This window comes from Prionailurus bengalensis, chromosome B3 (genome assembly GCF_016509475.1).
Source record: "Prionailurus bengalensis isolate Pbe53 chromosome B3, Fcat_Pben_1.1_paternal_pri, whole genome shotgun sequence".
Taxonomy (NCBI): Eukaryota; Metazoa; Chordata; class Mammalia; order Carnivora; family Felidae; genus Prionailurus; species Prionailurus bengalensis.
In genome coordinates this window covers 55,820,982-55,846,301 of record NC_057355.1, presented here as the reverse complement: position 1 = coordinate 55,846,301, position 25,320 = coordinate 55,820,982, and the positions used below count along the sequence as shown (strand labels likewise).

Below are 25,320 nucleotides of genomic sequence, written 5' to 3'. Positions count from 1 at the left end.
GCACACAGAAACCTCAGCTTTTCTTTCTTTCCCTTTGGTCACTCATTCCAGAAAGTATTTTGCCTATCAGAAAGAATTGTTAGTGGATATTTTTCACTGTAATTTCTATTCGGAGCTTATTTAAGCCTTTATAAAGTTTGGTTACCTTTCCTTACTTCTTGCTGTCTAGTTTTACGTTGCAGTTCAGGAGGCATTGTTGGGTGCCTGATATATACCAGTATACTTTGGTAATTTTGTCACCTCTACTTGTAAAATATCTGACACAGTAGTTTAGGTCAGTAAATCAGTGGCATACAGTGTACAAGATCTTATGTACAATGGATCTGGCATTTTGGTTTTTGCCAGAAATGAATAAAGATGTCATTAAATAGCCTCCCTTGCCTTCACAAATAAAAAGCCCAGTGATTTCATGTATTATAACAACACATAGAGATATTTTTCCAAGCTAGTTATTACTTTCTGAATATACTTTACTGATATGCATTACCTTTTAATAATCATATGGAAAAATCACATGATGTTAATTTTATTGCATATCCACGTTTATATTAAAATAGTCTATGAGATGGCTCCTAGAAACTTTGTCACTGAGTTAAGTAAGTGAGTTTTGTCTTCTTTCACTAGATGAATTAGAGAAATTGGAACAGGAGCGGCTGGCTTTGGAAGCCACTATCAAAGATAACGAATGTGAAGAAGGGAGTGGAGGCATCCGAGGCTTGTTTAAAAAAGCCAGCCAATTGAACATCACTAAGCCAACGCCTAAGAAAGGTAAGTGCTTTCCAAATTTGCAAGAAAGATTATGAAATGAGCCACTGCCTGAGTATCTATAGGGGTCAGAAGTCAGCATCTAAGATGTTGAGGGCATTGAGTGTAGCTCAGGACTGAAAGACATTTCTTTCAAGACGATAGCACAGATAAAATGTAGACATTGTTGTCATTTATCAATAACATTAAGCCCTTTGTACCGTCTAAGTGTAAAAACTTAATTTTAAAATAATAATATTTGGTTTGGGAGTCCTGAAGTGCTTAAGCAGACTGGAGTGCCATAAAATAGACATTTCTTAGTTAAAATGGAAAGGGGATAGAAATTTAAGAATGAATACCCAAATGGGTTTATCTGTACACATGCACACAGACACACACACACACCTTGCAGACATTTAAGGAGACTTAAATTAACTAGTACAGGTAAATGAGGGATCCAGCTAGATCCCTAGTTTCAAAAAGCAGCTATCTTTATCACAAACCTGAATTCTGGACTAGGAACTTTCTTAATACCAATTACCTGTAGATTTCAGCAGAGAGGTATACTCAACCTCTGAATGTCCAATATACACCCCAGTAACGAAAGACCACAGAATGAGAGCTTTTTGTAAAATTTATAAATAGGTGATTCAAATATATAACTTTTTTGTAAATAAGAAATTGCTTTCTTTCCAGAAAAACCATGGGTTTAAGTTTAATGAGGTCCACAGCGACCTCTGCTGGTAGAAAATTATAATGTTAACGTACACAAATAATCCTATACTTAACTGAAGTCACTTGGTATGAGGCCCAGAAAAGATTATTTCTCTGGGAGGTTTTTTACATCAAATAGCAAGATCCATATTGCACCTTAGCAGGCTTATAGGCTAGTTTGACCTCTTTCAAAGAGGTTCTTCAATGAGGCCTTCTAATACCCTGGAAAAAGTTTGGACCTGTTTGCTTGTTTTCCTACTATAGTCCAAGGATGAAATTTTACCTGTAATACAATATTTTTATATATTTACAACATATTTATAACATAAAATATAAACATTGCCCCCTTCAAATACTGGAAGTACCCTCGGGTTTCTGGAATATTCCATGGGCTATAGGAAAGCTTATTATATATTATGTACCTTAGGGGCGCCTGGGTGGCGCAGTCGGTTAAGCGTCCGACTTCAGCCGGGTCATGATCTCGCGGTCCGGGAGTTCAAGCCCCGCGTCAGGCTCTGGGCTGATGGCTCAGAGCCTGGAGCCTGTTTCCGATTCTGTGTCTCCCTCTCTCTCTGCCCCTCTCCCGTTCATGCTCTGTCTCTCTCTGTCCCAAAAATAAATAAACGTTGAAAAAAAAAATTTATTATGTACCTTAACATGACATTGTCTAGGAAAATGATGTGTTTGAATCTAAAGCTGGAGGTACATCAGGACTTTCAGAATGTAAATATTAGAATAAGACCATCTAGATTCTAACTATCTTCTTTCCTTTTCAATTATTTGGTTTATTCATGAGACATGTTAACTATTCATTGAATCTGCTCTACCATTCAGTCTTTCAATGTTAGTTACCATCTCGAAAAGCAATGGAAAATTCAGAAGTCATAGCCCAATACTATTCTTTAGCTGATGGCAGAGGAGGGAAGCATCAATGTTCTTATTAATGAGAAGGGACTTATTATTTATTTTGGAAGCCTGTTTCTGCATCACAAATCTTTTGGCAAAGAGGTACTCTTCTGAAAGTCAACATGTCTCATTGCTCAGAAAAGCAAAATGATGTTATGTTTTATTTCCAACACCTAAAATTTCAAACGCAGCTCTAAAGTAGGCCCCTTCACTGCTCTGGGCCTTCGCTGGTTGACAACTCTTTTGAGTTCTAGATCAGGACAAACCCTACCTCCAGACACTAATGCGTGAGTCCCCTGGATGCTTTGATTTGCATGTAAGTGGGAGCAGAGTTTGGTCCATTTTGTAAAGATATTTACTTTCTCCCTCAGAAGTCCTAGGGAGATAGAAGCAATGTAAGATAATTGCTTCAGGACTGACAGGCCCAAAACATGGATGCCGCAAAAGACAGAACAAAGCATCTTCAGAACCTCTCAGATCAGAGAGGAAGCTCGGAAGCAGCTGTCAGCCCTACTCTAAGCACTTGGCTGACATCATCTCTTTGAAATAGAGCAATAAAGTCACAACTTTAAAAGACATGGAAATGAGAAATAATATATACAGTGTAGCAACAAAAACCTCTACTGGAAAATAGGAGTGAGGGTCCTGCTCAAACTGGCCTCATTCCCTAGCAGACTTTCAATGTATCCTTGATAGGGTGGAAAAAGCATCAAAAAAAAAAATGTTTAAGTACTTTATGTGCATCCTTATCTATAACTCCAGTAAAGGAATTTTGTCTTTCCGTATTGGCTTTTTCATCTCTTTCATAGAGCTCCATGGCTTTTCCTTGGCTTCAGGAGTCTCCTTGAAAACAGAGAGCAAGCCAGGCTGACATTAGGTCCAAAGGGTCATAGAGTCAAGATGCATTTGGTCCCTAGCCACTTTCATAATGCAGACATTCATGGAATTTATACCAGTTGTACTCACTGAATGCTCTAATGAAGAAATAGTTCTGATTCTATTGCTTATCTCTAGAAAACCAATCACCACATGTTCTAGTTTCAAGTAAATTTGAAATATGATTGAGTTATATCTGAAATTTTGTGAAATGGGGGTTTTTGTCTATTGTATCAGATAACTTAGCATCGTTACCTGTCTAAACAATAAATTCCACCCTGGAGATTACTAAGAACTTGAAAATAATCTACTGTTTTATAATGAAAACTGTAATCATAAAACCAATATCATATTTTGTTGGACTATTGAAGGTAACCTAAATTACTGTGGGACTTGACCTTTATCTCCCCTTCTCATAGCTCACTGTTTACCTATAGCTATAAAAACACTTAAAATTCATGACCCTTACTCTATTTTCCTGAATAGATTTATTGGCAAGTTATTTTGTTTCTTTCTTCAAAAGACCAATAGGTATACCACTTTTCTTTCATTACAGACAGCAGCATGAGCACAATCCAGTCAATGCACGTGGGGGAGTTCAACCAGAAACTAGTGGAAGCCAGCACCCAATTTAAAAAGAAACAGGGAAAAGGCACAATTGATGTGTGGTGGTTGTTTGATGACGGAGGTAAAAACAATTCCAGAATATACACTAGGGAGCAAAATTACTGTGTTGATAAATTTAACAAACTGCATGGGAAGGTAGATGAAAATGATATCAGTTTAAGAATAATATTTCTGTGTTTCCCAGAGATTTTAAATTATTTAGGAGCAACAAATGGGGGAATGAATAAAGATATAAGGCTATTCATTCTCTTTCAGTGAGATATGCTTATACTTTCTGTCATAATTTACTCTTTCTTCAGGGTTAACACTCCTTATCCCCTATATCTTGACTCTCAGAAAAAAATGGAAAGACTGTAAATTAAGGATCTATGTTGGAGGGAAGATCAACCGCATTGAAGAAGAAAAAATTGCGTGAGTAACGCATCACTCATTTGTTAGAACACTTGGGATGTTTTTTGTTTCAATCCTTTAATTTTAAGAACTTTAAGTGTTTTTGAGGCACAACAGATTTAAAGATAAAGCCACCGCGATAAGCCTCGTGTCTACTTGGTTTTCTGGTCAATAAATTGCATACATTTTGTAATCACTGTCTTCATGTCCCTTGATCCCCTGCCACAAATGCTTTTAAAAGGAATTTGACACAGAAGTCTCATCTCAATTCTTTATTGAGAGCATCATTATCTTGTATAATGTTTGTTTTGGTTTGACTAGTAAATGTATCCAAGAAACAAAAAGCCCGAAGGGATTTGTGTTCAATAGCTTCCTTGGGGTGGGGCTGGGGGGTCGAACCTTTTGATTTGTGGTGGTCACTGTAGCACAGTACACTTAAAATAGAACTAAAGGACTGAACCCGATCCTTGTCCCAGCTCTGCCACCAACGAGCTGCAAGACTTTGTCACAGTCACTGTACATATCTGGGTCCCCAGTTTCTCATCTGTAGTTTGAAAGAGTTTAAATGAATAACTGTTGAAAACTCCTTTAATTAAAAAAATAAATAAGTGCCCACCATGGAAATTCGCAGATTTGTCATTAATTTAGTCACAGAGGTCTGACATGTGGCTGTGGAGGCAGCAAGGATATTGAGAATGTGGTGCATCCAAAGGTCTCTGGTGGAAATCTGAAGAGCGACCTCGAGTGGCCCTTGCTCCCTTATGGTAGGACTACATCCTGAGGCCTTCCAGAAATCACAAAATAATGACAGGCTTTTATTCAGTAATTTTTCATGTTTTCTCCTCTGTCCTGGAAGGATATTATATAGATACAGAGATAGAGAGATAGAGATAGAGATAGAGATAGAGAGATAGAGATACAGACATAGACATAGACATAGACAGACATAGATATATAGATTTAATTCCTCTTAAAGAGAGTCATATTTAAATGGAAAGTAACATGATAGCTATAATAATTTCTATATAATAATTTCTATTTCTTAAAGCCTTTAGTAACTTATTGGGACAAGTGATGAAATTTAAAATTGGTCGGTAGATTAGATGATAGTATGGCATCAGTGCTAAATGCCCTGCTCTCAAAAATTATACTCGGTTTGTATAAGAGAATGTTCTTATTCTTAGGAAATACCCACCCAAGTGTTTAGAGGGAAAGGGACCTGATGGCTGCAGCTTACTTTAAATGGCAGATGGGCAGGTGGACAGATGGATAGAAGGCAAGAAAGAAAGAAGGAAAAGAAGGTTGTAGATAGAGGTAGCTATATATAAGGAAGAAAAAGTGTTCAGTGAAATAGAGCAAGATATAAACAGCTGGTGGATCTGGGATTTTTTTTGTGCTGTCCTTGCAATTTTCCTGTAACTTTGAAATTATATAAAAAATTCCAGTTGCCAGGGAAAGAACCTCCAATATATGTGACATAATTATTAGTTTTTCAGTACATTGTCAGTAACTCTATAAAAATTATCAGCAAGGTAATAGCCAGTAATGTTAAAACTTGTCCTCTTTTTTTCCCCCAAAATGATAAGGAAGCATGTACAGCTCTATATTTTCTTACCTAGAACATGAATGCAGGGTTGGATTTTCTGTTTCCAGGGTTTGTACCTACATGAATTTCTCTGTCTTTGGTGGAATCGCTTGGTCCACATTTAATACACTGCGATGAAAATCAAACCCTGACCACAGCCTTTGTGTGAAAGTGAACCTGAAATAAGACATGACTGCTTGTGGTATCTTAAACACAAACCTCTTTGACTGAAAATAGCGAAACATGCAGTGATGGGGTATTTCTCTTTTATGTTTTCAGAATGGCTTCCCTTCTGAGCAAATTTAGGATAAAATTTGCAGATATCCATATCATTGGAGACATCAACATTAAGCCAAACAAAGAGAGGTATGAAACATTTAACAAGATCCATTGTTTACCCCTGGTACTCTCTCATTTTCTTTTGTGTTGATTATTAAGGGGTAGAAATGTTATCTATTCACTGCAGTGACTGCCTAATAAGATATAATAAAAAAGGACTTCAAATAATCATGCCGAGCTATCAAATAAATTCTAACAGAAGGAAAAGGTTTTATGGTAAAGTTGAGCTTGAGAGGGAGAGCTGTTGAAACACAGGTTAGTTAGCATTTTAGAATTGCCCTTCCTGTCCTTGCTTTCCGTGGTGGCCAAAATAGCAGGAAGTACGGGCTCAGACTCTTTTGGACTGAGCAGTCAGGGGCAAGCTTTCATCATTTAAAATTCCTAGTGGGGCATCCTGCAGGGGGAGCTCTGATAGAGAAGATAGAAACAGCTTGAGTCTTCTTGGCACAATGACAGAACCCACCCTCCCTGGCCATTTTCACTTTTAGGCACTAGGGACCCAACACGTCAAGCTATGAAATTTGGCGAGGCGGGGGGTCCTCTAAAACTGAAGCCTGGCAAAGAAATGTATTGGCTTCAAAATTTTAAAATGACAAAATTGAAGTAATTGTTTAAATGTCTTCAGATCATGACATCTTTTTAACCCTTGTTAATTGTTAAATGTGTCAAGTCCATATATGTGAAAACAATTTGTAGGTTAGATTCTCACAGGAATTCCCAGAGGTGTAAGAAAATTGCCTGGAAATTAAAGCTGAGACTGAATAAAATACCTAGTGATAATTTAGCAATTATAAAGCATTTTCAACTGTTTACAGTCCAGAATCATATTTACTATTACATCGGGATACAATTTAAATTTTTTTAAAGTTTATTTATTTTGAGAGAGAGAGATTGAAAGCACACATCCATGCACGTGGGGAAGGGCAGAGAAAGAGAGGGGAGAGAGAATCCCAAGCAGGCTCAGTTCAGTGCAGTGATGTGGGGCTCAAAACCGCAAACTGCAAGAGCAAGACATGAGCCAAAATCAAGAGTCAGATGCTCAACTGACAGAGCCACCCAGGCGTCCCAACATCTGGATGCAATTTAGCACATTTGATTCGGTATGGAGTGGTCCTTCAAGGTTGAGACTACAAAGGGAAACGAAGATCTCAGTATAGCTTAGGTTCTCGGTGGCCTGTTGGACCTCTTCTCATTTCTGTTGGCCATCAGTCATTTCTCCCTTCGCCTGCAGTTCTTGATGGGTTGCAGTTCCACACTCCAGTCTTATTGCCCTTCCCTCCTTTTGATCCTAGATGAGTTTAATAACTAATGGAGAAACATCTAGATTTAAGATGCATTCTTATTGACTAAACAACAACATTGAACTTTGTGTTATTTGAGGGTATTCATGATTCCTCTAAGGCTATGGATCAATTAAAGTGGCTTTACAAAATACCTTTTTTAAAAAAAAATTATTTATTTTGAGAGAGAAAAAAAAAGAGAGAGAAGTGGGGAGGGGCAGAGAGAGAAGGAGAGAGAATCCCAAGCAGGCTCTAGACTGCCAGCACAGAGCCCAACGTGGGGCTTGAACACACAATCCTCTAGATCATGACCTGAAGCTGAAACCAAGAGTCTGACTCTTAACTGACTGAGCCACCCAGGCGCCCTCAAAATGTTTTAATTGTGATAAGAAAGCTATAATCAACAGATTACATTTTGGTTATTACCATGGAATCTGTCTTCATATCATATATACCACCAATGCCTTGTATTCCTCTATTTCTGCAGCTTTAAATACTTAAGAAAAATTAAGAACAAAGTTTATAATTCTCCTTGGTAAATGTAATTAACTTTCTGATATGAATTGGGTTGTCATGTAGTAATCTCTGGTAACCTCCCACACTTCATTTGAAGAATTTTAATTCCTAAGTCATCACCTCTTGGCATTTGCAGAGATGTGATCAAACAGGCTCATCTTGTGTCTCTAATTGGTGGAAATGCATTCTATTTCATAACACAGCAGGTACAATGATTTCCTAGCATGTGCTACTTTGCAACAGGCCAGAGCCTGCCAGAGCTCTGCAAGCATAGAGCCATTTACTGTTGTCTGGAGGGTAGTCACGGTGTACCCTACTGCCTTTGGATTTTCCAGAGGCCCTGGCTCAATGCTGGGCACAAATTAGTCATCTACTTCTTGCAGCCAAATTCCTCTTGCTGTTGTTTGTCTTAGCAGTAGCTAAGGACTGTCTGTGCTTACTGATTAATTTGTTCCTGTATCCTTTGCCTCTATACCCATCAATCTGGTTTTCTCTACTCAAGTCCTTGTTTCTTTCCCTTCCATGCTCCTCTCTGCCCAGCTGCTGTGGTCACCCCCTGCATACCTGTCTTATCTGTCCTATCATGAAGAATGTCAATGTACCTCTTCCACTAATGTCTTTCCATTCTTTGAGTGCCCATCATAGTCTAGACACAATTTATTTTACTAACCCTGAACTTTGTGCCATGTTTTTTTTTTTTCTCTTTTTAGGCAGCAGACATTATGGAGAGTAGCAAGAAACAAAGGACCAGGCATTTTTGCTTTTGTCCTGGTATCTTAAATTTGATTTTAGACTCCATTTTAATTCGGTGTTTCTAATATCCTCACCATCCTACAATGAAGAGATCTATTTCCCTTTCTCAGGAAAAAAAAATGAATTAGATTTCACAATTTTGGAGATCTTTTTCTCTGATATTTCAATGTCTTGAGGAAGATGCAAAAAACAAAATCCATTTTATATTGGAGTAAAAGAATCTTTGCAGCTAATGTCACCTGGTGTGAAGACAAGACACCACCAAGAAGAGGGGTGCTGGAAGTGCCATTCTCCTCTCTTCAGTCTTCCACCATAACTGATGCCATATTGCTTTGTAAAACAGTCACGTATCTGGTGTTGGCAAATCTATTCAAATATGTAAAGGTAACCCTATTTTAAAACAGAGAGTGATCATTCAGTAAATCTCACAGATGGCCACTGGTAGCACATCTGGTACTTTGTGATAATTTTTTATTAAGTTTTTTATTTTAATTCCAGTGTAGTTAATAGTGTAATATTAGTTTCAGGGATACAAAGTAGTAATTCAACAATTCTATACATTACTCAGTGCTCATCATGATAAGTGTACTCTTAGTCTCCTTTGCCGATTTCACCCATCTTCCACCCACCTCCCCTCTGATCATCATCAGGTTGTTCTTTATAGTTAAGAGTAAATTTCTTGGTATGTCTCTCTCTCTCTTTTTCCTTTTTTTGCTTGTTTTGTTTCTTAAATTCCACATAGGAGTGGAATCATATAGTATTCATATTTCTCTGACTGGCTTATTTCACTGAGCATTATGCTCTCTAGCTCTATCCATGTTGCTGCAGATGGCAAGATTTCATTCTTTACCTTGGCTGAATAATATTCCATTGTGTCTATATACACCTCTTCTGTATCCATCTATCAGTCGATGGACACTGGGCTGCTTCCATAATTTGGCTATTGTAAATAATGCTGCAATCAACATAAGGATGCATATGTCCTTTCAAATTAGTGTTTTTGTATTTTTGGGGTAAAATACCCAGTGGTATGATTGCTAGATAACAGTGTAGTTCTATTTTTAACTTTTTGAGGAACCTCCAAAAAAAGTCACTGTTTTCCAGAGTGACCGCACCAGTTTTCATTCCCACCAACATTTCACGGGGTTCCTTTTTCTCCACGTTCTCACCACAGTTGCTTTTTCTTGTGTTTTCTATTTTAGCCATTCTTATAGGTATGAAGTAATATCTCATTGTAATTTTGGTTTGCATTTCCCTGATGATGAGTGATATTGAGTATCTTTTCATGTGTCTGTTGGACATCTGTATGTCTTCTTTGGAGACGTGTCTGTTCATGTCTTCCACCCATCAGGATTATTTACTTTTTTGGGTGTGGAGTTGTGTAAGTTCTTTATATATTTTGGATACTAACAGTTTATCAGATATATCATTTACAAATATCTTCTCCCACTCATTAGGTTGCCATTTAGTTTTATTGATTGTTTCCTTCACTTTGCAGAAGGTTTTTATTTTGATGTAGTTCCAATAGTTTATTTTTGATTGTATTTCCCTTGCTCAGGAGACATACATAGAAAAATATTGCTATGGCCACTGTCACACTGCCTTGCTCTCTTCTAGGGTTTTTATGGTTTCAGGTCTCACATATACATCTCTAATCCATTTTGAGTTTATTTTTGTGTATGATGTAAGAAAATGGTCTAGTTTCATTCTTTTGTATGCCGCTGTCCAGTTTTCCAAATATCATTTGTTGAAGAGAGAGTCTTTTTTCCATTGAATGCCCTTGCCTCCTTTGTTGAAGATTAATTGACCATATAATCATGGGTTTGTTCCTTGTTTTTTATCTTCTTCCATTGATCTATGTGTCTGTCTTTATGCTAGTACCATACTGTTTTGATTACTATAGTTTTGTAGTATAACTTGAAGTCTAGAATTGTGATATCTCCAGATATCTTTTTTCTTTTTTTGTTTTTCTTTTTTCTTTTGTTTTCCTTTTTTCAAGATTGTTTTGGCTATGTGGAGTCTTTCATGGTTCCATACAAATTTTAGGATTATTTGTTCTAGTTCTATGAAAATGCTGTTGGTATTTTGATAGAGATTGCATTAAATCTGGAGATTGCTCTGAGCAGTATAGACATTTTAAGAATATTTGTTCTTCTAATCTATGAGCATGCATTATCTTCCCATTTGTTTGTGTCATCTTCAATTTCTTTCATTAATGTTTTATAGTTTTCAGAGCACAAGTCTTTTACCTCCTGGTTGAACTTATTCCTAGATATTTTATTATTTTTGGTGTAATTGTAAATGGGATATCTTTCTTAATTTCTCTTTCTGTTGTTTTATTATTAGTGTATAGAAATGCAATGGATTTCAATACATTGATTTTGTATCCTGTGATCTTACTGAATTCATTTATCAGTTCTAGTAATTTTTAGTGGAATATTTAGGGTTTTTGATACATAGTAGTATGTCATCTGCGAATAGTGAAAGTTTACTTCTTCCTTACCAATTTGGACACCTTTTATTCCTTTTCCTTGTCTGATTGCTGTGGCTAAGACTTCTAGTACCATGTTCAATAAAAGTGGTGAGAGTGGACCTCCTTGTCTTGTTCCTGATCTTAGAGGGAAAGCTTTCAGTTTTTCACAGTTGTTGATGATTAGCTGTGGGTTTTTCACTTATGGCCTTTATTATGTTGAGGCATGTTCCCTCTAAACCTACTTTGTTGAGGCGTTTGTGATAATTTTTAAAAGGCATCTCCTCTGAGTGGCTCAATTAGAGGAAGAAGACTCTTCCTCTGGGCTGATGTGGCCCTAGTTCCAGGGCCCAACGCTTAGGGCACCAGCTCAACTTCAGCTTTTCTTAACTAGGCAGCCCCTATCTACCGTTAATAATCATTTCTCCATCACTGGGCTTTTTTTTGGTCACCAGGTGACACACAATGTCGAAAATAGTTTGTCAATGATTCCCAAGTTGGAGGCTAATGTTAAATGCCTTAAGTTACCTCTAATAAATCTTTCAGCTACCCATAAAATATCAGTAAGTCTTGATGGAGATATTTGATCATTGAAACATTATAAATATGACTGGGCAAGGGTGAAAGGGAGTATAAAAGCAAAGTTAATGAGAAAATAATTGAGCCTGGAGAAACTGAAAATCTCTTGTGGTTAAATTAATTTTTTATTGAATATGCTGAATTAAAAGCCATAGGCCAAAAAGACAACAATCTTTATACAGAAATTAAAGAGAAAGTAGAAGCAATTAACTGGATAATTTAGTTTGAAGCTACTAAAGTGGTCACAAAACAACTGGTATATTAATTTGAGAAAAGAAATCTTACATGAACTTAGGGAAAATTTTTTTTGCAATTAAAAAATTTTTAAACTTTGTTATTGTGAAGAACAGGATGGGGAAGGCAGGGCAGGTATAAGTTAATTTTTAAAATTGAATTCATTGCCATTTACATTCAATAGCATGTAAATCTTGGCCTATTCTAGAGTCAATTAAAAAGAAAAGTCAGATTTAATGAGAATCAGAATAGAAATCTTGAGCCACCTTTGCATCACCTAGCTAGGAGGATGGAAAATGGCCAGTTCAGGGATGAACCTTAGGATGAAGTCAAAGACGAACATAGACAAGGAACCGTTAAGAGTTCAGACAAAGTAAATGGGCAAATACAGTCCCATTATAACCTATTGTGTCACTTAGCATGTTTCAATACCAGGAAAAGAAAACTGACAATGACTTGAATAATGAAAATTATTTGCAAACATAACTGAAAAATCCAACTATGTTTTTGGCTTTCAGGCAAAGTTTGATCTAGAAGGTTAATTTTGCAATCAAGGACTAATTCGCTTCCATAATCTCTACCCCACCTTCCATTATGAAATCATCAATCAAATTGATTTAGCTCATAAAAACAGGATGACAGCCAATAGCAGTCTACATACTTGCTCATTTATGTTCAGTGGGAGAGAAGGTTTGTCTCTTCTTCAGTCATCGAACTCAGGTCATGGGTTCCATTCAGGTTGTACCAGCTTGAGCCACTGAGCCACTTACTGTGGTCAATGGGATGTTAGGTGCCTCTTGGTCAACCTTGCCTGGGCTATGTGTCTACCCGGGCCAAATGCTCTGGTAGAAGGAATAGAATTGTCCTGATTGGCTGATGCTGAGGATGGAGTCACTCCCATCCAAAGGGGCATAGTATGAATACCAGGGAGACAGCAAGCAACCTCTACTCTACTTCCATTTCTTAGGAAACTATTTTTGAACTGGTCTTCCTAGTAAGTACCAGGGTTGAGATGCAAAGAAAATGTAGTCTGATCAAAATAATTACGTGGAGAGCTTAAACAGAGAGTCAGTACTAACCTCAGTCCTGTGGCTATTCAGTAAAATGAATGCCTTGGTTTTACAGGGCACTGTATACTTCTCAGAGCACTGTTACCCAGATCACATCTAACCATCACACCGATCCTCATTGCCAGCTTTGAGCAACCATCATGACCTCCTATTATAGGCAAGGTTATCCAGGTCCAGGAGGACAATGGAAGAGCAGGACTAAGAACTCAGGCTCTTCTCTCCTAGGCCAGGGTCTTTCCACTGCACAGATTACTGCCAAAGGTCTCTGAAGGCATGGCACTGTTGGAAGGAATAACAAAGAGAAGTATTGTGTAGCTGAAAGAATAATAAGGCATATCAGTGTTCTCTAGTGTTGTCTATCGTTCTAAATGAGTCAAAATGTCAGAACTCCACTACATTAAGTAGCTCTTCTATCCCTAACAAAGGCACACTGGCATGTTCTCCTTTGTAATCTCTGCACTTTGATCTGCAAATCCTAAATCAGGGCAACTGATGAGATCATTGAACTCATCTCCTCATATTTTAATTCCTTAACCTAATAGCACTTAAACAAAAAAAATTTTTTTAATATTTGTTTATTTAAAAAAAATTTTTTTTTCAACGTTTATTTTTGGGACAGAGAGAGATAGAGCATGAACGGGGGAGGGGCAGAGAGAGAGGGAAACACAGAATCGGAAACAGGCTCCAGGCTCTGAGCCATCAGCCCAGAGCCCGACGTGGGGCTCGAACTCACGGACCGCGAGATCGTGACCTGGCTGAAGTCGGACGCTTAACCGACTGCGCCACCCAGGCGCCCCAATATTTGTTTATTTTTGAGAGAGAAAGAGAGACAGAGCATGAGCAGGGGATGGACAGAGACAGAGGGAGACACAAAATCCAAAGCAGGCTCCAGACTCTGAGCCATCAGCACAGAGCCCGATGCAGGGCTTGAACCCACAAGCTGTGAGATTATGACCTGAGCTGAAGTCAGATGCCTAACCAACTGAGCCACCCAGGCACCCCTTAACCTAACAGCACTTTGATTTTAGTTCCCCCTCAATTCAAAGGTACTAAATTATAAGTAAGCTACATTATATGAAATCAAAAGATCTTGTTTATATTTGAGATCATCTTAAAGTAGCACACTAAAGACAACTACTCTCATAAACTATAAGCTTTGTTTTGTACTACTGTTTTAAAAAAATCCTATGAGATTCTTATGAAAGACAAGAATGAGATTTTCTAGCAAGTTTTAAAATGATCTACAGCTGTGAGATAGCACTGCTACTTTTCTACTCAATGACATCTTCTTAATTGCTCTAAAATGGCCTTGGATTTTTAGACATTAAAATATTATTGATTTTTGTTTTCTTTTCTCTGACATGCACCTGAAAAACAGTCATTTAAAAATCTCAAGCAGCGGGGCGCCTGGGTGGCTCAGTCAGTTAAGCGTCCGACTTCAGCTCAGGTCATGATCTCACATCCATGAGTTCGAGCCCCGCATCGGGCTCTGTGCTGACAGCTCAGAGCCTGGACCCTGTTTCAGATTCTGTGTCTCCCTCTCTCTGACCCTCTCCCGTTCATGCTCTGTCTCTCTCTGTCTCAAAAATAAACGTTAAAAATAAATAAATAAATAAATAAATAAAAATAAAAATCTCAGGCAGCAACAGCAGGCATCAGAAGGACGAAAGCTCCATTATTTGCAGCATACATCCAAATTGCTCTACAACCATTAAATTTATTATTCTTCTAGCTGTCCACAGCCCCCTGCCAGCAGGGGGTGGGGCGCTTGGACTAAAGGGGAGGGCAGGACTTGCCAGCTCCCACCCCAAGGAACCTAGCTCATCTCCCACATTAATCCATAAATGTGTCCCATACAGTCTGTACAATAAGCAGATGGAAACTCAGTTCAGCAGATGGAAACTTATTTATGGGCTAACATGTCTACATTACAACTGTGTCTTTGACTATACCGTGTAGAAAGTGTATTTGCAGAATAATTGCTATCTGTGTGTTGGTGCGTTTATATTGAGGATCTAATACCCAGTAGGCTAACAAGGCCTCAAACATATTGAGGCCTTGCCTTGGGTAGGGAGGCAGTACTATATCCATGACTTTACTCACAGTAAGTCCCCTGCAAAGATAATTCTTAAAAGATTTGCATGACATTCAGCTCTGATTCTGCAGCCAGCAGAGCCAGTCATACCTGGAGTATCTGTGAAATAATGAGTTAGTTTCCCACTGTGAGCCCTCCTTTATAATTCCAATTTCAGCTGGAAAGTCTTTGAAGAGATGATTGAACCATATCGTCTCCATGAAAGCTGCAAAGATTTAACAACTGCTGAGAAATTAAAGAGAGAAACCCCGTGGAAAATTACAGATGCAGAACTGGAAGCAGTCAAGGAAAAGGTAAGGACTTGTCTTCCTTAATTTTTACTTTACTGTCTAACTAGCTGCAAAAGAAAACAACAGTTGATTTAATGATCAAGAAGTAACATTATCTGTTATAGAATTTCATTATTCAAGATCCAGGGTTTCTGCATTTTTCAAGTGCTTTTCAATCATATTATGGGATATGAGGATTTAGAAACTAGTTTCCAGTTTTGATATGAAATGAATTCTTTTTAAAAAAGATTTTAAAAAACCAGATTATTGATATATATTATGAAGTCTTCTTTCAAATTTAATTTTATAGAACAGGAGACATACCCATCAGTCTAAAATAATTTAAGTCAATATGTGTGCAAAGTAGATCAAGGTAGTTGACTCACAATATAACACAAGTAACAAAGAAATTTTAACCTGATGAGGCTATGAAAACTAACAAAGGGATTTGAGAAAATAAGCAATTGGAACAAGAATTGTGAAAGTTGGATTGGGCACATGTTGTAGGATGGATATAAAGTGGGGAGCTTTTCTGGAGAACCCAGAAGACGGAAGTTACCCCATGTGGCCTGAGCTGAATGAAGTTGTGATCATGAGGATGATGAAAAGGGCTGGGACAACAGAATTAAGTAGAAGAACTGACATTTGGGGGCGCCTGGGTGGCGCAGTCGGTTAAGCGTCCGACTTCAGCCAGGTCACGATCTCGCAGTCTGCGAGTTCGAGCCCCGCATCGGGCTCTGGGCTGATGGCTCAGAGCCTGGAGCCTGTTTCCGATTCTGTGTCTCCCTCTCTCTGCCCCTCCCCCGTTCATGCTCTGTCTCTCTCTGTCCCAAAAATAAATAAACTTTGAAAAAAAAAAAAAAAAAAAAAAAAAAAAAAAAAAAAAAAAAAAAAGAACTGACATTTGAATTGGATTAGATATTCAAGGAAAAGGGCCACAGAAACCTCTAAACTACAGAATTTAAATAAACTACATTAGGAGCTGAATTTGAAACAAATTTGAATGAGAGATACTAAAGCCTTTCAAATTTAGTAGAAAAAATACTGAGCTAAGATTTTTTTCCCTGAATGTTTATTTACTTACTTTTGAGACACAGAGAGAGAGACAGAGCATGAATGGGGGAGGGTCAGACAGAGAGGGAGACACAGAATCTGAAGCAGGCTTCAGGCTCTGAGCTGTCAGCACAGAGCCCCACGTAGGGCTCGAACTCACAAATTGCAAGATCATGACCTGAGCTGAAGGTGGATGCTTAACCAAGTGAGCCACCCAGGAGCCCCCTGAGCTGAAATTTATAAACTGTGTATAATAAACTGCCCAGATCTGACAAAGATTTTTCATATAATTGAGCAAATCATACATCTAAGCCTTGGTTTCTGAACCAATGAAATATAATAATAAATATTACTTTCATCAAAGCAAAATCATCAATGTAGTTATTTTTCCAAGTGAGTCTTGGTTGCCTTTTTAGTTGGAACGAGTCCCCTGTGCTGATAAAATATTCAAAGAGCCTAAACAGTGTAGGTGACGATATAATTTATGTTCTTAGGTATCAAGATTCAGTTAGTTTTCTTCTACCTCAAACCTGTTCCCAGATCTGGCCATTCTCATCTTCTCTTTACTATTACCCATGTCTTCTGCTTGCTTGCTTTTTCCCTTAGAATTTAATAAGCCACTATTGCACAATGACAACCTTGTCTTACTCTTTTTATTTCCAAAAATTCTCATGAGTTTTTAAAACGCTGTTAGTTTCCAAATATGGATGAAATAATTGTAATTTTTTAAAGTGAGGCTTTTCTACTTCTCCACTATTTGAGGGAAGAAGATAGATTATCATTCATAATTCTGGTAGAACTGCCCTCAACAAAACCTGAATGTTGTCCACAGAGTTACCGCCAAGTTCGCCTGAATGAACTCTTACAGGAACACTCAAGAGCTGCTAATCTCATTGTCCTGTAAGTATCACTGCAGATATTTAAGAATGTTACAGGGAAATCTTAGGTAAATGGGTTAATCAACTTAAAAAGTCTAAACTATTCAGGTGGAAAGTTTAAAAAATTTTGGAACATGTGGGATTTTAGACCGTGAAGGAAAATAAATGCCACCCTGAGACCCTGCCAACTGGAGCCCGTGGGCTTTAGAAGGCCCCACTTGGACTTTCCATCTGGTGTGCCCTACCCATGGGGCCAGGGCATGTGCCCACATAGAACCCTGGCTTCCTCTTCAGACCATGCTCCGGGAACCTGACCCTGGAACTCCCTGCCTAACAGGCCTTAAGTCAGCCTCTGAGGCTCATGGGCTCCTTCTCTGGGAGTGGTCCTGAGATATAGAGTCTATAGCATGTTCAGGAGGCTCCTTGGTCTGTCAGAAGAGGTCAGGGTGGGAGAAAAAGGCAGGGGACTTTCCCATTTCCACTCTTACCCTCCATCCCACAAATGTTAGAAGTGTACCTGTTGTAAAGATGAATGTGGACTCAAGCAGTGATAGCTAAACATGAAAACCAACTATTTTACGTTTATACCTCATGGTCTGATTCCTGTGTGTGAAGATTAATATGTCTTCAAGGTCTACACTGGAGAACTATCCACCTAAGACCTAGAACAGTCTCCCAATTTGGGTGAGAGGGTTCAAATAGCTGTTTTCTGAGATTTCTGCCAAATATAAGAGACTTAAACTATTGGGAATATCATTTCCATCCAAAAAGGAGAGGTGTTGCTTGATCAAATTTTCTATTTAAAGAGGAGTGAAAATTTATAGTTATGCTTTGTTGCTACTCTACAGTGCCTAAGCCTATTTTTCTGGTTTATAGATATTTGTATTATCCAAGAAATATATCAGTTTAATATCTATATTCGAAATAACGTCTATGCTTTCATTTTGTGGGGGAGGGTTATAAAAGTTTCAGGCCACTGGTTATTAAATAGCTCAGATGACTAGTGATGTTACTGCCTGTAGTAATTGTCACTTTTAAAATTTTTCTTCCATTGCTGTCAGGAGCCTTCCAGTGGCGAGAAAAGGATCTATATCAGATTGGTTGTACATGGCTTGGTTGGAAACCCTCACGAAGAACCTCCCTCCTGTTTTACTAGTTAGAGGAAACCACAAAAATGTGCTGACATTTTACTCTTAATACATGAAGGATAAGAACACCTCTTAACTTAATGTGTAGATAATTAAGAAACATGTGTGGTACTTTATGTTATAAATCTGATAGATGGATATGCAAACCTCTGGAGACAATCGTACAGGATTCCACATAAATTATGTCATTTTTTTATTAGTTACTGGGGGCTATTTTTTTTCCTCTCTCAGCTTAAGAGGGTGTCCAACTCAATGCTACCCCTAGAAAAACAATTTCTTGTTGCTGTTGATAAATAAGAAAATCAAGGAAACCATGCTGGCTTATGCTCATGAAAACCACCAACTTGATTGTAAGCTTCTCTAGGCAAACTTAATCTTTTGTTTGCTTCTCAGCTCCAGTAGAGGCCTTAGCCCCATAGCAGGTTTTCATTAAATGCTTATTGACAGGCTGGTATAGTAACCATGGGTGGTTATCAAAGGAAAAGACCGGCTGGGCAGGAACTGTGATTATGCTTGGCCTTCTGAGAGGCTTATACCTACAAAGAAGATTTGAAAATCAATAACTGAAAACTTTAAGAAGTACTTGAGTCTACAGAATGTTTAAAGCAGTTACCTAAATAAGGTTATTTAATGTAACATAGCTTATATACTTAGAGTGATCTGAGCGATCATTGATAACATAGGGCTTCAATTTGCTGCTGACTGAAGAGTATGTTAGCTGGATTAGAAGGCAACAATATTCCAATTAAATAAACTAGATTCCATTTTAATAGATAAACTTCAATTGTTTCACCTGCTAAATATTTTGAAATCTCCATGATAGTACATTGCATATTTTTTCTAATTAAGTGGTTAACACAGATGAAATCTTCATAGATGTCTAACTGAAAACCAAATACCACGAATTTTCAAACCATTATAAACAAATATATCCTGAATCATATACTTAGTTACTCTATATAGTGATTGTGTAGATTGAAAAGAATAATTAAAATATAAAGTGGAGAAACTTACAAAATTACAAAATTGTATGTTGTATATAACATGCAAGTATTGATTTTTTTCATTTTTGTTAGTATTCTTATTACACTTAATCACATTGAAAACCCTATAATTTTTTTTTCTGATGGATGACTTAATTTTTTTTCCTAACATGTTTTGACTGTTTATTCTAGCTGCTAAAATACAAGGAAAACAATGAACCTGAAATAAAAGCACTGAAATTTGTTTGCTTTGGCCTAGCTCATGTTTTTACTTTTCAGTCACTAAGATCACGGTACAATGGCACATCAAATGTGAGCATTAAACATTCAATCAGTTGTGGGGCTCCTGGGTAGCTCAGTCAGTTAGCGTCTGACTCTTGATCTTGGCACACAGGTCATGATATCATGGGTGTGTGAATTTAAGCCCACTTCAGACTTTGCACTGACAGCACAGAACCTGCTTGGGATTCTGTCTCTCCCTCTCTGTCCCTCCCCAGCTCACGCTGTCTCTCTCTCTCTTTCTCAAAATAAACTTAAAAAAAAATTTTCAATCAGTTGCCTTGTCTGAAGCTTGTTTGAAACTGGGAATCAAGATTAGGAATTCCAAGCCCAGACTCAGCTCAGAAGGATGACTAGGGAGGAAAAGGGAAAAACAGTCAGCAAAATTTAAGCAGCAGGCAAGCCACACTCCGAATCCAGGACCGTTTGCCTAACTCAGCCCCATATTAAGCCATCTCTCTTGAGCCCTAAAGAACTGAAATCCAAAGACTATATGAGATGTGGTCCCTGTGACCAGGGGAAGGAGCATTCAGCTTCTTCTGGACCTGACAATTCTCAGAAACACTCTGGGAAAAGTGAGAAGTAATAGGACTTCTGTAACAGGAAAGTCTGGCTCCTATATCCTTGAGAGGCTGTTGCACACTGGGTTCCCTGGGAAGCAGACTCTGAAAGAGCATTTAGCATGTAGTGTGTTTATTAAGGAGTATTCTTGGGATCAACAACTGTGGAAGGAAAGGTGAGCTGTGATGCAGGCCCGAGGACAGCCTCAGCCAATGTCACAGGGAGCTCTGGAGACAGAAAGTTCCTTCTGAGTAGTCCCAAGCAGGGCTGAGAGGGCTGGGCCTTTATATTTATGCATTGATTCATCACTGGATGTGTGCTGCCCATGAAGGGGTGTGACCTTGGGTGAGGCAGTTCTTTGCAGCCAAGGGATCCCTGAGGGGCCTGGGAGCTGAAGTCTGACTGCTAACTGCATTCCTGGTGGCTGGGGCAATAAGTCCTTCATTAACCAGGGTCTGGTGGGACATCACCGTTCCCATCGCGGGGGTCCTATAAAATAGTGGTCTTAAAACAAACAAAACTTGGGCTGGCCTAAGTTCAAATTTTCATCTCACCATTTATAGTAGTTTGACCTTAAACTAGTTATTTAATTTTCTGAGGGCTCCTGGCAAGACAGTGACTGAAGCGACATCCCTGGATTCCAGGTTAACAAAAGAAGGGTACATGGACTGAGAGAAAAGGGTCAGGTGGCAGAAGGGACTGTGGCTTTGAGGTCCAGAGTAGGTTAGGTTAGGGCAGCAGAAAATGGAATGGATAGAGGCAGTGGTCAGACACCAGCAGATTTTTGTAGCCCTTAATGCCCTGTACTTGTCCCATGCTTCACCCAACTCAATTAAGCCAACCATTCATCTTCCTGTCTACACTCAACTTTCTGAGTAGGAAGGAGACAGTTGCACAATCACCTGCATTAGTGTCTAACTCTCAGTCCTCTCATTTTGTCTATGTGTCTCCACAGTATCCCCACTTCTTCCTCATCATGGCTTCTCAAAATCTTCATCACGTTTTCAGTGGATGACCCTGCCACCATCCCTACAACATAACTATGTGCAATAGACATAAACCTTTCGTACCTAAATAGGACCATTCTGGGAGCATTGTCTTACAAGTTCTTCTCTTAATACTCAATTCTAGAAATCTTTATTTGGAAGCTTAAAAAAAAAATAGATTGTAGATTCTTGGAGACTACTCTAGGCCTGCTAAATTAGAATCTGGGAGAGGGACTGATGATCTGTAAGATTTTGGAACCTGCTCCAGGCAGTCTCTCCTATTCCTGTGACGTGACTGCCACCATAGGCTGATGTCTCCCAAATTTGTATTTCTCACCTACATCTCCCTGAAGTCTCAGATCCAAATATTCAATCACTAATTTTCATAGTGTTTCTCTTTGTAAGTCCTACAGATACCTTAAATGCAGGAAGACCAGACTTCTGTTCAAAAAAGAAAAACAAAAAAACAAAAAACACCCCAAGCACAGCTGGAGCAAAGACTTTCTTTCTCTACTGAGTATCCTATCTCCCCTGAAATGACCAAAGAAATGAAAATAGGAAAGATCTGCATCACAGTAGGAAACTAAGGAAGTATATCATCAACATGGTAACTTTTTAAAAAGCAATTGAGCTAGGGGGTGCCTGGTTGGCTCAGTCGGTGGAGGGTCCAACTCTTGATTTCAGCTCAGGTCATGATCTCATGGTTCGTGGGATCAAGCCCCATAACAAGCTCTGCAGTGACAGCTCCCAGCCTTCTTGGGATTCTCTCCCTCTTTCTCTGCCCTTCCTTTTCACACTCTCTCTCTCTCAAAATAAGTAAAAACTTTAAAAAAAAATCAAGCTATAGTTTACTTGGGACAAGATTCAGCAAAGGTCAGCTTGCAACCAATACTCCAGAGGGAAAAAAATCACAGGAGACTCTGAAAGACTTCCACTAACCTGTCCACAATTTGCATCTGGAGATGAGAAAGTGGAGGTAGGCCAGAGTACAGCACTGAGTGGGATCCATTTTGCTGGATACAAAGAGTATTCGGAAAAGACCACCCAGTGAGGCCACCCCAGCACTGGAAGCAGACATAGGTGCAGTGGAGCATCTCACAAATGCCCTGGAAAGGTACCAGAAAGTTAAGTGCTTTCCACAGAGGCTGAGCCCAGGAGAAAATCAGCTTTTAGTGCATGTCTCCTAATATAAGGAAGAAAGTTCACAGGGATGGGCGATTCTGGCCCTGGGTCTCACTGTTCTCAGGCTGCTGGGTTACTACACTGGCCCTGCAAAATGATATCAAGCAGACCCCTAGTTAAGATTAAATAGGAAGATTGTCACACTGACCAAGAGGTGTGGTGGAGGTCCCGTGTCAACAACTCCTGTCATATCTGCTTGTCATCATTGTGGTTTAAAAGAATGAGCGCCCAGAGCACCTGGGTGGCTCAGTCCCTAAAGGATGACTTCAGCTCAGGTCATCATCTTGGAATTTGTGGGTTCCAGCTCTGCATGGGGCTGTCTGCTGTCATGGCGGAGCCTGCTTCAGATCCTCTGTCCCCCTCTCTCTCTGCCCTTCCCTTGCTCATGCTTTCTTTCAAAAATACATGAACTTAAAAAAAGAAAAAGATTCAGTGCCCCATGGGGCCCTGGCTGACTGGATATTGCCCCCCAGGTCACTAGATATTTCTAATCCTTCCCTCTGCAGAGATTAGGGACACACCAACCTGAGGGTGAGATCTGTCTGAACTCCACAAGGGGAGAAGAGAAATTTCTCTCGGGGTGTGAGTCACTTTAGTGCTACTGCATCCCAGTTGTTGACAGCTCACAACACCCCCATCAATTAGTTGCAGTAATGGCCAAGAAGTCAGACCTTGCTCCAGCCCCAGCAGGTGGCCCACGTACCCTTGCGGAGCCACCAGCTCTCCCGCACCATCAGCCCTGTTCCACTGGTGGAATCCCCTCTCCTCAGCAAGGCATGCCCAGCCTTATGCACCTCTTTGAGGATTTCTGATGTTGAAACAATGATGTCAGCCTTCCTTTTTTGTGCAGAGAAAGTGTTTTCAAAAACACTTGTTTTCAAAAAATTGAGGAAGAAAAGAAGGGAAGTAAAATCAAAAACTCAGTTTCTGGAGTCACAGAGAAGAGTTGAGTCTCAGTTGCCTTACTGAGTAGTGGAGGGATCACTACCTTGCCTCCTGAAGAATCCATTTTCTCCTACATAACTTGAGGATTCATAATCTACCCTTGAGGGGCTAAATCCATTAAGCATCTGACTTCAACTCGGGTCATGATCGTGCATTTCAAGAGATTGAGCCCCACTTTGGGCTCTGAGCTGACAGGGCAGAGCCTACTTCATATCCTCTGTCCCCCTTGCTCTCTGCCCTCACCCCTCGCTCTCTCTCCCTCAAAAATAAATGTTAAAAAAAAACCCACAAAACTACCCTTGAGGGTTGTTGCAAAGAAATGAAATCATGTGTATTAATAGCGGAGTGCTTCATGGTAACTTAACTAAGTGTTAGACATTATGATTTTCAGAAAAGACAAAAACAGTACAGCTGGCAAACTCAAGTACTGTTTGTGGCTATTATTACTAAAACAAAAAAAGAAACATTGAAGGATAAAAAAGAAATGCATACAAATTTATAAATTTATGAACAGGCAAGAGACTATTGGTACAACTTTGGAATTTTAAAGAATGCTCTTTAAAATTCTAGCCTGGGGGCATCTGGGTGGCTCAGTCAGTTGAGCGTCAGGCTTGGGCTCAGGTCATGATCTCACGGTTCGTGAGTTCGAGCCCCGCATTGGGCTCTGTGCTAACAGCTCAGAGCCTGGAGCCTGTTTCAGATTCTGTGTCTCCCTCTCTCTCTGTCTCTCCCCCACTCACACTTTCTCTCTCTCTCTCTCTCTCTCTCTCTCTCTCTCAAAAATAAAGATTAAAAAAGAATTTTTAATAAATAAAAAATAAAATTCTAGCCTGGTAAATTTTTAAATTCCAGTGAAATACATCAGTTTCCAGTAAAATTTATATTTTTTACTAAAATTAACAGAAGACATAAAATACCTGACAAAACCTAATACTTCAGAATAAAACTCAAAGATTGTCAAATAATTAGCTGCAGAAAGGTATCAACCCAAAGAATTTTTTTCCAGGTGACACCTTTTAAACTTTCAAAGGAGAGATAATTACAATTCTATTTAAGCTACTGCTGAATGGAGTAAGATAAAACTCTTTCCCTTCTTCATTTATTCTGGGAAACTACCATAACAATATCAAAAGACAACAGACCATGAAAACTGGAAAGGACAAATAACTTCCTTGTATGAATAAACACAGAAAAATCCCAAATAAAATATTAACAACTCAATTTTATCAATATATTGAGGTAATAATTTGTCATAATCAGGGATACAGATTTATCTTTTTAGAAAATAGGGTAAACTACTTAATCACACCTAGTGAGCATTAGGTACCTATATTTATTGATAATTTGAATATTTATTTGTTATTGCATAGAATACCTCTAGAGGAATGCTCAGGTAACCAGTAAGGGTTGACTCTAAAGAGGAAAACAAGATGAATGAAGGACAGGTATGTGAGAGAGAAATCTAATTTTTACCGTGTCAATAATGACTACTCAAAAAGAGTATTTTTTTTTTAATTTTTTTTTTCAACGTTTATTTATTTTTGGGACAGAGAGAGACAGAGCATGAACGGGGGAGGGGCAGAGAGAGAGGGAGACACAGAATCGGAAACAGGCTCCAGGCTCTGAGCCATCAGCCCAGAGCCTGACGCGGGGCTCGAACTCATGGACCGTGAGATCGTGACCTGGCTGAAGTCGGACGCTTAACCGACTGCGCCACCCAGGCGCCCCAAGAGTATTTTTTAAATAATGTAAAAATGAAACCCATAATGTATGGAATTGTTGAACCACCATCCTGCACACCTGAAACTAATATAATACTATATGTTAATTATACTGGAATTAAAAATTTTCTAAATGA

General features: G+C 38.9%; 1 protein-coding gene across 4 annotated transcripts in view; it reads left to right on the top strand.

Annotated features, from left to right (window-relative positions):
- Window positions 1–19,753, top strand: part of SLC12A1 (solute carrier family 12 member 1) — a 104,296-nt gene extending 84,543 nt beyond the window's left edge. For all 4 annotated transcript variants that reach the window (XM_043555485.1, XM_043555483.1, XM_043555482.1 and 1 more), the window contains exons 21-27: window positions 625–768; window positions 3,797–3,928; window positions 4,167–4,278; window positions 6,122–6,208; window positions 15,336–15,471; window positions 17,333–17,400; window positions 18,440–19,753. In XM_043555485.1, coding sequence (XP_043411420.1) covers window positions 625–768; window positions 3,797–3,928; window positions 4,167–4,278; window positions 6,122–6,208; window positions 15,336–15,471; window positions 17,333–17,400; window positions 18,440–18,575 — 815 coding nt within the window. In that variant the 3' untranslated portion in view covers window positions 18,576–19,753. The remainder of the gene's footprint in view (window positions 1–624; window positions 769–3,796; window positions 3,929–4,166; window positions 4,279–6,121; window positions 6,209–15,335; window positions 15,472–17,332; window positions 17,401–18,439) is intronic.
- Window positions 19,754–25,320: the final 5,567 nt, after the last annotated feature.